Consider the following 15,326-nt stretch of genomic DNA (forward strand, 5'->3'; position numbering starts at 1 on the left):
TTGTATTCCCATCAGCTATGTAAGAGGGTTCCCTTTTCTCCATGTCCTTGCCAATATCTTTTGTGTCCTGTGTGAGGTGATAATCTCACCGTGGTTTCGATTTGTCTTTCTCTGATGATAAGTGATGTTTAACATCTTTTCATGGGTCTGTTAGCCACCTGGATGTCTTTGGAAAATGTCTGTTCATGTCTTCTGCCCATTTCTTAACTGTATTATTTATTTTAGGGGTGTTGAATTTTAAAAGCAACTTACGGAAATCTGTTGCATTTCGATACACCAATAATGAAGCAGTAGAAAGAGAAATCAAGGAATCAATCCCATTTATAATTGTACAAAAACCATAAGATACCTAGGAATCAACCTAACCAAAGAGGTAAAATATCTATACTCTAAAAACTATAGAATACTTATGAAGGAAATTGATGAGTACATAAAGAAATGGAAAAACATCCCATGCTCATGGATTGGAATAACAAATATTATTAAGATGTCTATGCTACCCTAGGGCACCTGTGTTGCTCAGTTAGGTAAGTGTCCAAATCCCAATTTCAGCTCAGATCACGATCTCATGGTCATGGGATCAAGCCCTACATTAGGCTCTGCACTGAGCATGGAGCCTGCTTAAGATTCTCCCTCTCTCTCTGCCACTCTCTCCTGCTCATGCACTCTCTCTCTCTCTCTCTCTCTCTCTCCCTCCCTCTCAAAATAAATGAAGAAATATTTTTCAAAAAATTGCTATACCTTTAACACATACATCTCCTTTCTAAAAGCATGTATTTACATAGCTCCTGAGCTTGATGTAGGGCTCCCTGCTGTGGAGGGTGCTTAAGATTCTCTATCCCTCTCCCTTTGCCCTTCCCCAAACCCTACTTTCTTCTCTCTCTCTGTCAAAAAAAAAAAAAAAAAAAAAAAAAAAAAAAAGCCTGTACTGCCCAAAGCTATCTACACATTAAAGCAGTCCCTTATCAAAATACTAGCAGTTTTCGGGGCGCCTGGGTGGCTCAGTAGGTTAAGCGGCCGACTTCGGCTCAGGTCATGATCTCACGGTCCGTGAGTTCGAGCCCCACGTCGGGCTCTGTGCTGACAGCTCAGAGCCTGGAGCCTGTTTCAGATTCTGTGTCTCCCTCTCTCTGACCCTCCCCCGTTCATGCTCTGTCTCTCTCTGTCTCAAAAATAAATATAAAAACGTTAAAAAATTTTTTTTCAAAATACTAGCAGTTTTCACAGAGCTAGAACAATCCTAAAATTTGTATGGAACCACAAAAGACTCCAAGTAGCCAATGCCAGCATTATTTTCTCCATATACATGTTTCCTTCAGGTGCCATTTTCATTCAGTGTGAATAACTTCTTTTTAGCATTTCTTATAGGAAAGATTTACTGGTGTTGAATTTTCTCAGCTTTCATTTATCTGAAAATTTATTTCATCCTCATTATGGAAGGTATTTTTAACTGATTATTGGATTTTCAGCCCTTAAATGTGTTCTATTATATCGTGTCTCTATTTTTTTCTGCTGAGAAGTAAGCTGCCATGTATACCATTGTTTCCTACATGTTGTGTTTCTTTTATCTATAGCCATTTAAGGATTTTTGTTTTATATTTTGCTTTTAGCAATTTGACTATGAAATGCTTAGGTATGTTCTGTTGTTAACTCTCTTGGACTTTGTTGAGTTTCTTGGATCTGTATATTGGTATTTTTCATCAAATTGGGGAATTTTGTAGTTATTATTTCTTCAGAAATGTGCTACTTCTCTCATTCTCCTACTCTCCACCCCACTCTGGAAACCCATTATTTATCCATTAGACTATGTGATATTTCCCTACTGATGACTGATCTATGATATAGATATTTACTATATCTATATTTTACTGTATACTATATTTTTACTCTGTTATTCAAATTAGATAATTTCTGTTAATCTGTATTCAAGCCCACCTATCCTTTTTTCTGTAATATCCATTTTGCAAATGATCTTTGATCATCATTTGCAAAAGATCAATGATATTTTTATTTCACATATTGTACTTATTAATTCCTCCCTGTGCTTCTTTTTTATAGTTTTCACTTTTTTTAAGTTTATATATTTTGAGAGAGAGAAAGAGAGAACATGAACAGGGGAAGAACAGAGAGAGGGAGGGAGAGAGAGAATCCCAAACAGGACCCACATTGTCAGTGCAGAGCCCAACACGGGGCTTGATCTTACAAACTGTGGGATCATGACCTTAGCCGAAATTAAGAGTCAATCACTGAACCAACTGAGCCACCCAGGCACCCCTCCATTTATCTTCTGAGATTCTTTATTTACACATGCATTGTAACTGTGTCTTTTTATCCTTAAACATTTATAATAGATGGTTGAAGTCTTTTTTGTCTTCTATAATCAACATTTGATTCATCTTAGCATCTCTATTACTGAGATTTTATCTTGATTATGGATCACATTTACTACGTCTTCACATGTGTAGTAATTTTTTAAAATTATATGCTGGATGTTGTTAATGGCAATTACAAGTAGTCTATATTAGGTGGTCTTTCTATGAAAGGTAGTGAGTTCTGTCCTAGTGATTAGTTTCATTATCAGCAGATTCTTTTTGCCCTTTCTGTCTTGGTTTCATTTTTTGGCAAGACAAGTCTACTTTGCTTTTGAACTTAGTTAATGAAGATGACCCTCACTTTTACTGTGGGGTCTTTCTGGAGTCCCAACTGAAAGTATGAGGTGCCCAGTGAGTTCTCTTCACTCTGGTTGGGATTAAAGCACAGTGTCTTCCAACAGTCCCTGGTCTCTGGTATTACTGTTCAGCTCTCAGCTATAGATTTCCTAGGGGGAAATCTCTGCTAGGATTATTGAATCTTACTCTGTAGAAATGCCATCTAGACCTTGACAAACAATTCCTAGAAAATCCCCATAAAAACTACTGCCATTCCAGTGCAGTTCCCTTTTCTCAGGTACCCCACACTGCAAATTCCAGGCATATCAGCAGCCCTAACTGTTCTCACTGCCTTTTGTCTCACAGAGACTTCAATTCTACTGGGGTCCTGCTGTTACATTTAATAGCAGGGAAGTGCTTCCAAGCAGAAAGTCAGGAGGGTAGTGGAGCTCATGTTGAGCTTTTTCTTTCTCTAAAAGATTACCATCTTGTGCTGTGTTTAGTTTAATGCCATAGAACAGTTGCTTTACATAATTTGTGTAATTTTATATTTATTTATTGTGTGGGGAGAAGTAAAGTACTGGTTACTCTACATGGTTAGAAACAAATTCTAACAAGACATTTTTATTGTTAGATAAAGGAGATAACGGAGATTGCCACAGATGAGACAGATTGAAGGTGGTAAGGAAGGCAGGGGCCTTCAGAGTTAATACAGAGCTTGTGACTCAAGGGGTTTTGCAACAAGATACATCTATACTTTAAAATACAAAAATGGAAGAGTGATGAACTTAGGGATTGGGACAATAACACACTTGGTGGTAAGTCTTTGTGGAAGACAACAAACCTGATTAGAAATTAGAGATAACATACGTCCAGTTTCTTCTTTCTGCTATTTAATTTAGCAAGTAGCTGTCCCATTCAAAAATAAGTCATAATAAAAAGAAACCAACCCTGAACTTATGAAGAATTATAAAAATGGAAGAATAAATTAATATAAACAAAATTCTACTAGGGACTATATAATGCAGAAGGAATTACCTAAGCAAAGTTATCAATAATTCAGATAGAAAATACACTATATTTTCAAAGATTACAGAAATGTTATTTTTAATTTATTTTATATGATGAAATATCAAAAATACTCAAGCATTTCATTATGATTTTATAAGACAGTAGACATATATGAAAAGTAGACTGAGAAATATCAGCAAATAAGTGAAATAGAAAACATAAACCAAAGCTTTTGATGGCTCCCCTCTACACACACACACACACACACACACACACACACAAATAAACACAATTGAGAATTATAAAGAGCAGCGGTGAAAAAAATGAAAAAAAAAATAAGGATATAAACGTCATAAACAAAATGTTAGTTGTAGAGACAAATGAGACAAAATAAAAATAAAACCTGGTTGGTGTTCCTAAAGAAAAAAAAATGGAATAAATGGAAGAGAAAAACATAAAGATATAGTGGAAGCAACTATCGTAGAATAATTATAGTCTGAGAATAATAGATGGAAATAGCTATCAAGTCATGCTATGATAAAATTTCTGAACAGCGGTGTTTGTGAAAGACCTACGCGGCTAATGCGCATAGAAAGCCTATCATCCACAAAGGTAGTTGAGCGGAAATGGGAACAGAGATTAGGTTGGCCTCAGATTTTGCCTGTGGTATAAGACAGTGGAAAATTTCTTCATAAACATTTGAGAAAAAATTGATGAAACAAGATATTATAGCCAGTCAAAATTGCTCTTGAAGTAATGAATGATGAAGAAAATGTAAAAAAAATATGGGTACAGAGGATTAATTTAAATATATGTTAAATAAAAATTAGGAGGACAGGTGGGGGTCACTAAGCAGCTATGAGATTTGTGAATACTGATCAAATATGTGTTATGATTTTTGATGTAGTATTAACAATGTGATTTTGAAAATTGGGAGGTAAGTATAAAAAGAGGGTGGAATTATACATTTGTTCATTTCCTTTTTTAATGCTACTTTTCTATAAGTTATAAAATAATTAAAAATAACATAATTTTAATATTTTTTCTTGATGTTAGGATGTCTCTTAGGGAATGATATTTCACAATAATAAAATATTTACTTGACTTTCAGCACTGCCTTTAATTCTGCTTATTTTTTTTTATAGTTAAATCCTATATAACTTAAAAATTTACTACTTTAATAAAATAAATATATTCTTATTTTTCTGTAAAATCTCTCTCTGTCTGTTTCCCCATAAAGCTATGGAGAAAGAATAATTACTCTTCTGGAACAATTACCTTAATAGTTAAGTGTCATTATTTCAATATGGTGGGCATTGGAGTATAAACTTTTAAAGAAATGTTTTATACTTATGTTTTGGGAATCATTAGAAAATAGCATGTAAAATGTCTATATAACACAGTAAGTCCTTAAAAATAAAAAAGAAATTATTCTGTACATTTTAGTACTAACCTCAAAAAAGGAAAAAACTGTCAGAAGTAAAATCCAGGCATACTTATAAATATCCAAATATATTAGCTTAAAGGAGTAGGTATTATATATTTTAAGCTTATGAACCATATGGTCTCTCTTATAACTATGCAACTCTGCTATAGTAGTGGGAAAGCAGCAACAGACAATTGTAAACAAATTGGCATCTTCTAATAAAACATTTGCAAAAATAGGCAGCCAGTCTATATGCCATAGTTTGTTAACTCCTGATATATACTGACCCATATCATCAGCTTTAATAATCACACTATTATCAAGCTCTCTCAGAAATATTGAGATAAAGATGCTAACACAGAATGGTCCTAATTAATGAATTTATTGATTTTACTTTCTTGTTCCTGACATTAATTAATATAATACTTAATTTTGATATGGAAAGACTCAATCACAGAGGGTGTCACTGAGTAACTTACATATGTGGTAATATATTCATAAATCTTAATATCTCTTGATTTTTTAAAAAAACATCAAAATCAAGTGAGGAGGAACAAACTTTGCTCCTAACAGTTCTTAGATGCTGTGCTCAGTTTGACTTCTTCCCTTCCCTTTTACATGTATGACCTTGGTCAGAGAATCCCAGAATGTTGGAGCTGGATTGGACCTCTCAGTACATCAAATTAAGTAATCTCATTCATACAGGAAGGAAAGCTGCTGGCACTGAGATTGAATAACTTGCTCCTGGTCACCCTGCTAGCTCTTGTCAAAGTTAGGACTGGAACACGGTCTCCTGCCTCCCATTGCAGAGGTTTTCCCACTATGCCAGACTACCGAATATGGCATGGCTCAAGCCAGAAAGGAGCCAGTTGGTCAGAGCTTAAACAACTGGTTATCTTATTAGAAATGTGCTTATATTGACTCCTGTGTTCTCATCACTGTTAATTATCCTGCTTCTACTCTTTCTCTGTTTTTAAAATATGCTTATCACTGAAGTTCATTAAAAGCAATTAAGCATTACAAACAGGAAATAATGCTGCTCTGTATATACTGTTTCCTTAAAAAAAAACAAAAAAAAACAACTTTGATAAAGTGGCAAAAGGCAAAACTGCAGTTTTATTTCTTTCCTAGTTATTTCTAACAGTAGAGATCAGAATCGAATTCAGTGGGTTTAGAATGAAGCCTGAACATTTGCCTTCCATTGTTTTCTTTTCTTAGCATATTCGTTTATTAGATGGGGACCATTTTTATTTAATCATTTCGTGAGAAGGAATAAATGACAGTTGGTGTGACTTTATAAATTGATGGTAACTTAAATTTAGTCAGTTGTATGCTACTAATTCTATAAAGTGCTTAGGATGTCAAGTGACTATAGAATTTTCCCTTAAAATGTGGCTTTTGTATATTTTTGTCATTTACAAAATTACTTACGCTTCAGATACTTAAGTTATCTTCATTAGCATTGTGTAGACAGCATAAGAAACATTTAGGTGCTAACTCCTAAAACTTGAACTCTCCATTTCTGTCTACACAGTGAAAGATGCAGATGCACTTTGTACGGACATGTGGATTCTGTGAACAGCATTGAGTTTTTTCCTGGTTCCAACACTCTTCTCACAGGTTCTGCAGATAAGACCCTGTCTGTATGGGATGCAAGAACAGTAAGCAAATCTTTAGCCCTTTTTTAGGTGTTGATAAGTCTAATCACTCTTGGTCACTCTTTAGGTTCTGGGTGCAACTTATAAAGTAATTGTGCAAGGGCATGGAAGGTAAAAAATGGGAGTATGTTCCTATTTACAAGGTCTTGCTTAGGTACTCTTACCTACCCTGCCTCCTGTATGTGTAGGGGTTACAAAAATAATGCAATGACTTCATTAAACATTAATTCAACAATTTTTTATTGAGACAGAAACTCTGCTGGTTCAGGAAATATGAAAGGGGAACATGTAGTGCTTCTCCTTAAGGATCTTGTAGCAAAGAGAAACAGGAGATTATCTTAATGCAATGAGGTATGTTTTTAAATGGAAGAACATACAAGAGAGAAAGCCTGGAGAACTGTCATCTGCCTGAAAGGGTATTGATGGCTTCCAAGAGGAGTCTGTTCTTGGGCTGAGATGTGGAGGATAAGTAGGATATATCAGGTAGTCTGTAGAGTGTGGACTCTGGGAAAAGGTAGTGCATGTACAAAGCAGTAGAAATGTGAGGCTTAAATAGTATGTTCTGGGTGTAATAATATGTATGAATAGAGCTTACAGAAGAAGAAACAGCAGGTGAGAGTATTCAGATAGACAAGGACAAGGTCATGAAGTACCTGATTCAGGTTTTATAGTGTTTCAGGGGCAATCTGTTAGAATGTCAAGGAAGCAGGGTAACACAATCAAATTTGCCTTTTAGAAAGACTAATATATTATGGTAGTTGAGTAAGGGAGTCTGTTTCATTGAGGAAGTTGGTACAACAGGCTGTGAGTGGATGGGAATTTGAACCAGGAAACTAACAACAACAAACGAAGAGAATGGTTTAAAGGCAGGAAGTTTAACTCTCAGAATTTGAAGAGTGATTTGAGGTAGAGATTATGGGAGGAAGAGGTGTCTAAGGTGACCAGCTGTGTGAGTTTGTCCACAGCTGAGGAATGTCCTGGGTCATGGGATTTTCAGTGCTAAAACCAGACAGCCCCAGATTACTGTTGATTCAAAAGTGAAGTTGATATAAATAAATTGAGACAGAAAGGGGAAACTACATTTTCAAACAGTTTAGCAGTGAAGTTGAAGAGGAGAAAAGGCTGTAGCTCTAGGGTCAGAAGAAAAACAAAGGGTCCCCTTTGTTCACATAGGAAACAACAGGTTTATTTTTTCAGGGAAAGAGCAAAGGGAAGGGAAGGGATTGAAGATGGAGGAGAGACAAGAGATAACACAGAGGCTTATTGAGCACAGATTTTTAGTGATTTGAGAAATTCCAAGATATGCAAAACAGGATCTCCATATCCATTCTTAGCAATATTTGATGAGGATAGCAAAGAAAACAAGGACTCTGGGAAACTATACAAAAAAACAAAAAAAAAAAACCACAAAAAAAAAACACCGAAATATCCATAGATTCTGATTCCTGGGTCACTAAGGAAATGCAGCTTGTAATTTCTCTCTTTTATCTTCCCATATATGACACATGATTGACATCAATAAAGGATTAAGATGATGAACATACAGATGGTGGGATTAGCAATCCAATTCAGTATGGGAGGCCCTATTTAGTCATCTGAGGCAAACTAATTTAGGATGAATACACAAGAAGTCTCAGGTTCACATACTACAGAAGAAAGCTATAAATGTCTTAGACACCAACTTCACATGTTGCAGAAATTTAGACTTCTGAAGAAGCAGAAGTCAAAAGGCACTGGGGGAAAAGTATGTCAGACATGACTTAAGAATAAAATCAGAATGAATTGTTATTGAGTACAAAAGTCCTGCAACCTTCTCCTTGCTTTAAAATAGCTTAGACCCTGATATAGCAGAGTTCACTCCTGCTAATGGAGCATCAGTGGAAAAGCAAGATTTTCAAATGCATTTAGCCTAAATACTTAGATGTGAAGTGCATATAAAAGCAACTGGTAAAGGAAAACCCACAGAGAAAATATTAATTTAGCAGTGACCCAAATTTTATGTTCATTTTCTCTTGATTTCAGGGTTTTCTCCCCCTTCTCTCTGAAAGTGCTGCAACTGAATGTTCTCAGAAAGCATGTCTCTTATTTATTTTTTCTCATGAAAAACTGAAGCACTAGTGCTTAGAAATAAAACCTTTCTTATTAAAAGAAGTTGCCTCTATATATTTGCCTTAAATGCACAGAGTTGTTTTCTGATGGTGACCTTCCTACCTGATTTGTGAGCTCTTTTTGTATTGTTCTAACTCCCCACAGTATCTCTGAGAGCAGAAAAAAGATTCATCACAGCACAGGGCCTTTAGTATACGGTAGCATAGCATTGGATTAAATGTATGTGCAGAGAAAGATTGAATCCCAAAAGTATCTCTTTAATCTATCTCTCTATTAAATTGGTTTAATGGCAAATTAAAGTTTATATTACTATGTATGCTAGCTTTAAATTAATTAATACTAGGAAAAGGACTCTAAAATATTTTGTTGTAAATGAAATGTTATTCATAAATAATAGTAAGTGTATGATTGACTAGAAATATAATTCATTTGATGAGTTTATTTTCTGAAAACATTTTCAAGCCAGATGGTAAAAAATATATATATATATATGTATATATATATATAATATATATATATATATACTTAAATTGCTATAATTTAATATAGAATTAACATGTAAAACAAAGGGAAATTTACTTATGTTATTAATAATTAGACAATGCAAGTTATTAACTAAAATGTTAATATAAAATTCTACAAATAGCATATGACAACAACTCTAGAGTTAAAACAGAATTGTTTTATTAAAGTCACATTAGGCACTTCTATGATTTTGTTTCTCATTCACCTCATTTATTTAAAACCCAAGAAACCTTGAAAAAACTAGATTAAAAAAAAATTGTATAGCATTTTAAAAGTACATGTTATATGTTGTTAATATACTATGAAATTATTTGCTATTTTATATCCCAATGGTTCATGCAGGAGTTAAAAATAAATTTACTTTTGTTGGTGAATATTAAGAGATATTGAAAGAGGGGAGCCTGGGTGGCTCAGTCAGTTAAGCATCAGACTTCGGCTTAGGTCAGGATCTCACAGTTCGTGGGTTCAAACTCTGTGTTGGGCTCTGTGCTGACAGCTCAGAACCCGGAGCCTGCTTTGGATTTTGTGTCTCCCTCTCTCTCTGCCCCTCACCCACTCACTCTCTGTTTCTCTCTCTTTCAAAAATGAATAAGCATTATTTTTTTTAATTAAAAAAAAAAGATTTTGAAAGAGAAAACCAGGGTAGCTATACCATCTTCTAAGTGATAGTACACAACATACTGAGATGGGTGACATTTTTGGACTTGTAACATTAGCTGCATCCGTATTGTGCCAGTGTACTTCTTCTTTCGAACTTTTAGATTATTTTAATTCTTTGATAAATGATAAACTGTCTGGTTACCCTGAAAGTCTGAACCGAAAAGGAGATAATAGCTTCCTTCTCTTCCTAGTAAAACAAGGACAGCCCATTTTGTCACCTCAATGTGATCAATTACTATTGAGACATCCTCTAAAATATTTTTTGATGAAACATGAAAATGACCAGTGGATTATATTCCTATAAATTAGTTTTAAACCTCTTTCTCCCATTTCCAAACATATATTAGTCTTAAATCATTAACCTAATCTAACAGCTTATTGTCAAGGATAATGAATGTATAGACCTCTAAGTCAGTCTCTAAGTCAACTAGACAGATCAGCTCTGAATTTTGTGGGAGATGAGGAGAGGGATATAAATCTCTATAATTACCAAATGGAGGCTATTAAATAGCTTGCAGTTTGAAAACTCATGAACTTGCTCTGTTTCATAGGACTACATACAGAAAGTATTTTTTCTCAAAGTTATGAAACAGTGAAAGTATTATATTAAAATTGAAAAATAAGATTAGAACATTGCCAGAAAATGATGTATATAATATAGGACATTTAATCAAAACTTATAATGCCCTCTCAAAAAGTGACATGAAAAAAACCTAATATACATCAGTGATTTGGAAGCCCATTTAAAATAAATGCAATGAGATTATTAGTCATTCACAAGTCCACTGAAAATATTAAGCCATTTGATTTTTTTTTTTTAAAGAATGTGCTCACTGTACAGTAAAGCATAGGATAGGATGAGTTATACTTCTATGAGTTGTTCAGAGCTGGGCTGGCAGCAGAGTTGCTGACATTTTGTCTCTTGTGATGAATCAGACATAGAGAATTCATGCCTGAGACTGCCTTTGATGGCTATGCCTCGCCCCCTGGACTAACTACAGGCTCTTGTCCAGCATTTGATGTTGTCCTGACTTAGCTTTAGCCAAAAGATCCAGTAACTGATGACTGTGAAGTCCTGTAAAGTGGAGAATCTAAGTACTCACCAAAGGAGTTATATTGCTTGATCATGTCTGGTGCCCAGCCCAACGTCATCTCTGTGGTTCAGCCTGCACCCTGCACACACCTGTTGGTTTCCCCCCGATAGGATCTCGTGAACTCTCAGAGGAGCCTGGCATTATTTGGAAGCTAGAATATGGACATAAAGGCCAAGCTTGCACCTTCTCTCTCTAGGTTTTATTCCTTAGACACATTCAATTTAGTAATCTTTATTGACGTTCTTTGTGCCAGGCAACATACTGGGTTCTCGATTATTGACTGGGACAGAGTCCCTGCCATCAGTGAACATGTGGTCTATTAATTACTATGCAGTGGTAATAAAGATATAAAGCCATGTAGACAGAAAGATAAGCTATTTTAAAATAATGGAGGGGCACCTGGGTGGCTCAGTCAGTTAAGCATCCGACTTCAGCTCAGGTCATGATCTCACAGTTTGTGAGTTCAAACCCCGCGTCGGGCTCTGTGCTGACAGCTTGGAGCCTGGAGCCTGCTTCAGATTCTGTGTCTCCTCTCTCTGTCCCTCCCCGACTTATGCTCTGTCTCTGTCTCTCAAGAATAAATAAATGTAAAAAAAATTTTTTTAAATAATGTAGTAATTGCTATATATAAGTAGAGTTTTGGCCTTTTGTACCAAAGTTTATTATTTCAAAAGGTGATTTTATGATTTAACACTACTGGATATGTCCCATGTGCCATCACTGTAATGCTGACTGGAATTACCATTATTGTATATACTAGGAATTGAAGAAAACAAAGGCTTAGAAGAGTGAAATGTGTTGCCCACGATCAGCCGACTGGTCGGTAGCAGAATCAGTAAACAAGCTGATTCTCCAACCTCAACTCCATATTGTTATTTTGTGCCCTCTAATTTTTGTTGGTTCTCACTGAAAATTAGAATAGTGTTAAAATGACATTTCAGTGAGAAAAGATGATTTAATATCCCTATATTTCCCAAAATATTGGCTTAACGCAGTAATTCAGTGATTCACAAGTCAGATATATTGCTTAGATTTAGCAACTCTTAGAGCTTCAAATGATGCCTCACAGATACAAAACTCTTAAGGGAAAACATGTATAATGGTCTGTAGCTATCAATTTGGATACTGGATTTTCAAATTCATCCACCAGTTATGCAGAGCCATTTTTGCTAAAATTATGCTAGGCATTTTTCATTTTCTGAGGTTGATGTATTGGCCTTATAAACTAATCAGCAGTTTTCAAATATAGGCAATTTGATACAAGCAGATACATTTGAGAAAATAAATGTACTTAATTGTTTTTCTATATGATGAATCATGGGCTTACATCCGAAAATATCTTGTAGTTATATCAGACAGTATAGCATAGCAGGAGCACACATTCTGACTGGATTCAAACCCAAATTCTGCTGCTTATTATCAGTGTGGCTTTGGCCATAATTATCTAAAATCTTTGTGCCTCAATTTTCTCATTTGTGAAATGTGGATAGTAGAAATACCAATACATAAAGGTGTTATGAAAAATCATATGAAGTAGAAGATTGACTGATACGTATAAGAACTTAATATATTCTAGATTCTCATAGCAGGTTATATGTTACAGGTGTTTGCCTACTCATATCTGTCCTATCATGTAACTCGGATCTTTCTTCTCTAATTTTGCAATTGTTGGCATAATAGGTGCTCAATAGACGATGGAAGGAAGGGAGATAAGAGGGGTGGAATCATTAATCATGTGTTTTTCTTTTTATGCGAAAAGCATTTTGCCTGAAAAATCCACTGTTTTCTAAAAATTAAAAATTTATATTTTAATACACAATAAAACAATCATATTAAATAAGTTAATTTAATGTAATAAGATCTTAAAAGATTGTGATTTAACTTATAAAATACTGCATTTCTTTATATATCTCATATACAGAACATAAAATCTTTGTATACATATCACAAATATGTCATGCTTTTCCTCTTATCCTTTTTAGTTAACGTAAATAGTATTACAGTGGCCAGCAGTGGATAAACTATTTTTGTATATGGGAGCCAGGCTTTGAAAAAAATGTTGTATATCAATGGAAACAACAATTAATTACTGTGTATTTCTAACTGAAGCATACATATACATTAGTTTTATGTAATTATTTCAGTTCTGTATGGGTTTAAAATAACTCCATATTTCATGTAGTTCATTGAAATTTAATCTAATAAAGATACAAAGTTGTGCTGTAAGTAGGCATAATAATAAGTAAAATGTCTAACCAAATGCTTAGAAAAAGTTGAATATTCTCAATAACAGTTCACTCTTATCATAGTTAAGACACCCCTCTCTGCATTCTGTTTTATTGAATTGTATGGATTGGATTGAATTCTAGGATTGGAGGGACCAATCCTAGAACAATTTAATACCAAGCATTAAAATCTTATCCTTTGAATAAAAATAACATGAGCTCAAAAACTTTTCCCCATATGTTTACTCAATTTTTATTCCATTGCTTAAGTGGGTAATTTGTATCAATTTGAAAGTATTTATATTATTAGTAGAGAAATTATCATCTAGGAGAGTATGAAATTTAGGGATAGACAATTCAGTTCCTCTTATGTTCTTTAATAATAGCTGTAAGAAAAATAATAGTATATTCTGTCAGTTACTTTAGATACATGATCTAAACATCACAAACAATATTGCATGTTAGAGAATATGTTCACCATATTATAGATGAAGACAGTAAAAAACAGTGATGTTAAATAAATTTTTCAGAGATAATGGTGGTGATCTTAAGATTGCAACCCTGTTCCTTTTGGCATCAAAGGTCTTGTCGCTTTACTGCTACATGCTATCTCTATTTTATTTAATGACATTAATAAAACCTGATTATTGAAAGGCATTTTTAAGCATCTGTCCATGACACTGAGTTTGATAGTGTCCCAAATAAAATGAAAACCCTCTAAATTTCAGCTTCATCATCTTGTCTCCTTTATCATAATATATGTTCTTAGGGAAGAGTAAAGATAAATATATGCTAAAACATAATTATTTATTTTAATACCTAGTTAAAATCATATAATACATTCCAAACTGAACAGATTTTTTTTCATTCTCTCTCTTGAATGACAATTTCTCAAATTGCCATGAAATTAGATGGATAGATGATTGGTACGAAGTTAAAATCAAAGGGAAGCATGAATATCATCATTTTTAGATGTGATAGAACCTAGGTGTGATCTCTTGGGAAAAATTAATTTGGGGACCTATTTACATTGAAGAAGAGGGAGGGTTATCCTATAAGAATACTGATGGCACCTTAATCATAGAGTATGTTTGACCAAAAGGAAATCCCAGTGCATTGCCTCTACCCTTTCTGGCTTGAGTACAGTTTAGAGAAAATATAGAATTTGAAGTCAGATAGAATGCAGTTTGAATCCAGATTCTGTCACTTTCTAGTTGTATGTTGTAAGGCATGATATTTGACACCTGTAAAGTTCAACAATTTCTTTTTAAATTGAAGTAATAATTAAGTCAAAGTGTTAGCACTGGGAGTATGTATTTGGAAGTCAAAAATGAAGTTATTTTTCCCTTGATTGGTAGCTGAGAATGCTAGTGGCAAGTCTTCTCATGATTTGTAGTTCTGTCTCTTTGGTTGATGGGTTAAATGGTACTTAATGAAATTGAACAATTCCATTGCACACTGCTTTACCCAGTGTTTTGTCTATTGCTGTCACTTTCATGAACTCAGTGACTGTAATTCATTGCATCAATTTGTAATTCCACAATCCTTGTAGTGTTTATTCGACCTATCTTGATTGTAGTCCCCCAACTTCAATTCAACATATAGAAATTACTTAGGAATAATCTTGTCACTTGTTATTTATTCTTTTATACATTCAACCCATTAAGGCTTCAATAGTGATGACTTGGCTGTACTTCAAGTTAGTCTTAACTTTGTATTCATTGTAGCACTACATGTTAATTATAATTTTTAGGTACCATCGATGAAACTAGAAATTAAATGCAGCATTTTTTTGGCAAGTGTTTCTGGCATCCTACTGTGGTTATGATCAGTGGTAGGTAAAACTACGCCTCTTGTTATGCAGCTCTACAGCACCAGAAAATTATTAACAGTTAATTAAAGTAACATTTCTAATGGATAATCATGAACATTCCAGATAGTCATTTTTGACCATTAATTATACTCAAGAC

General features: G+C 34.2%; 1 protein-coding gene across 2 annotated transcripts in view; it reads left to right on the forward strand.

Moving 5' to 3' along the window:
- Window positions 1-15,326, forward strand: part of SPAG16 (sperm associated antigen 16) — a 1,016,770-nt gene that overhangs the window by 611,449 nt on the left and 389,995 nt on the right. For both annotated transcript variants that reach the window (XM_042950045.1, XM_042950046.1), the window contains one exon: window positions 6,620-6,746. In XM_042950045.1, coding sequence (XP_042805979.1) covers window positions 6,620-6,746 — 127 coding nt within the window. The remainder of the gene's footprint in view (window positions 1-6,619; window positions 6,747-15,326) is intronic.

Source organism: Panthera leo, chromosome C1 (genome assembly GCF_018350215.1).
Source record: "Panthera leo isolate Ple1 chromosome C1, P.leo_Ple1_pat1.1, whole genome shotgun sequence".
NCBI lineage: Eukaryota > Metazoa > Chordata > Mammalia > Carnivora > Felidae > Panthera > Panthera leo.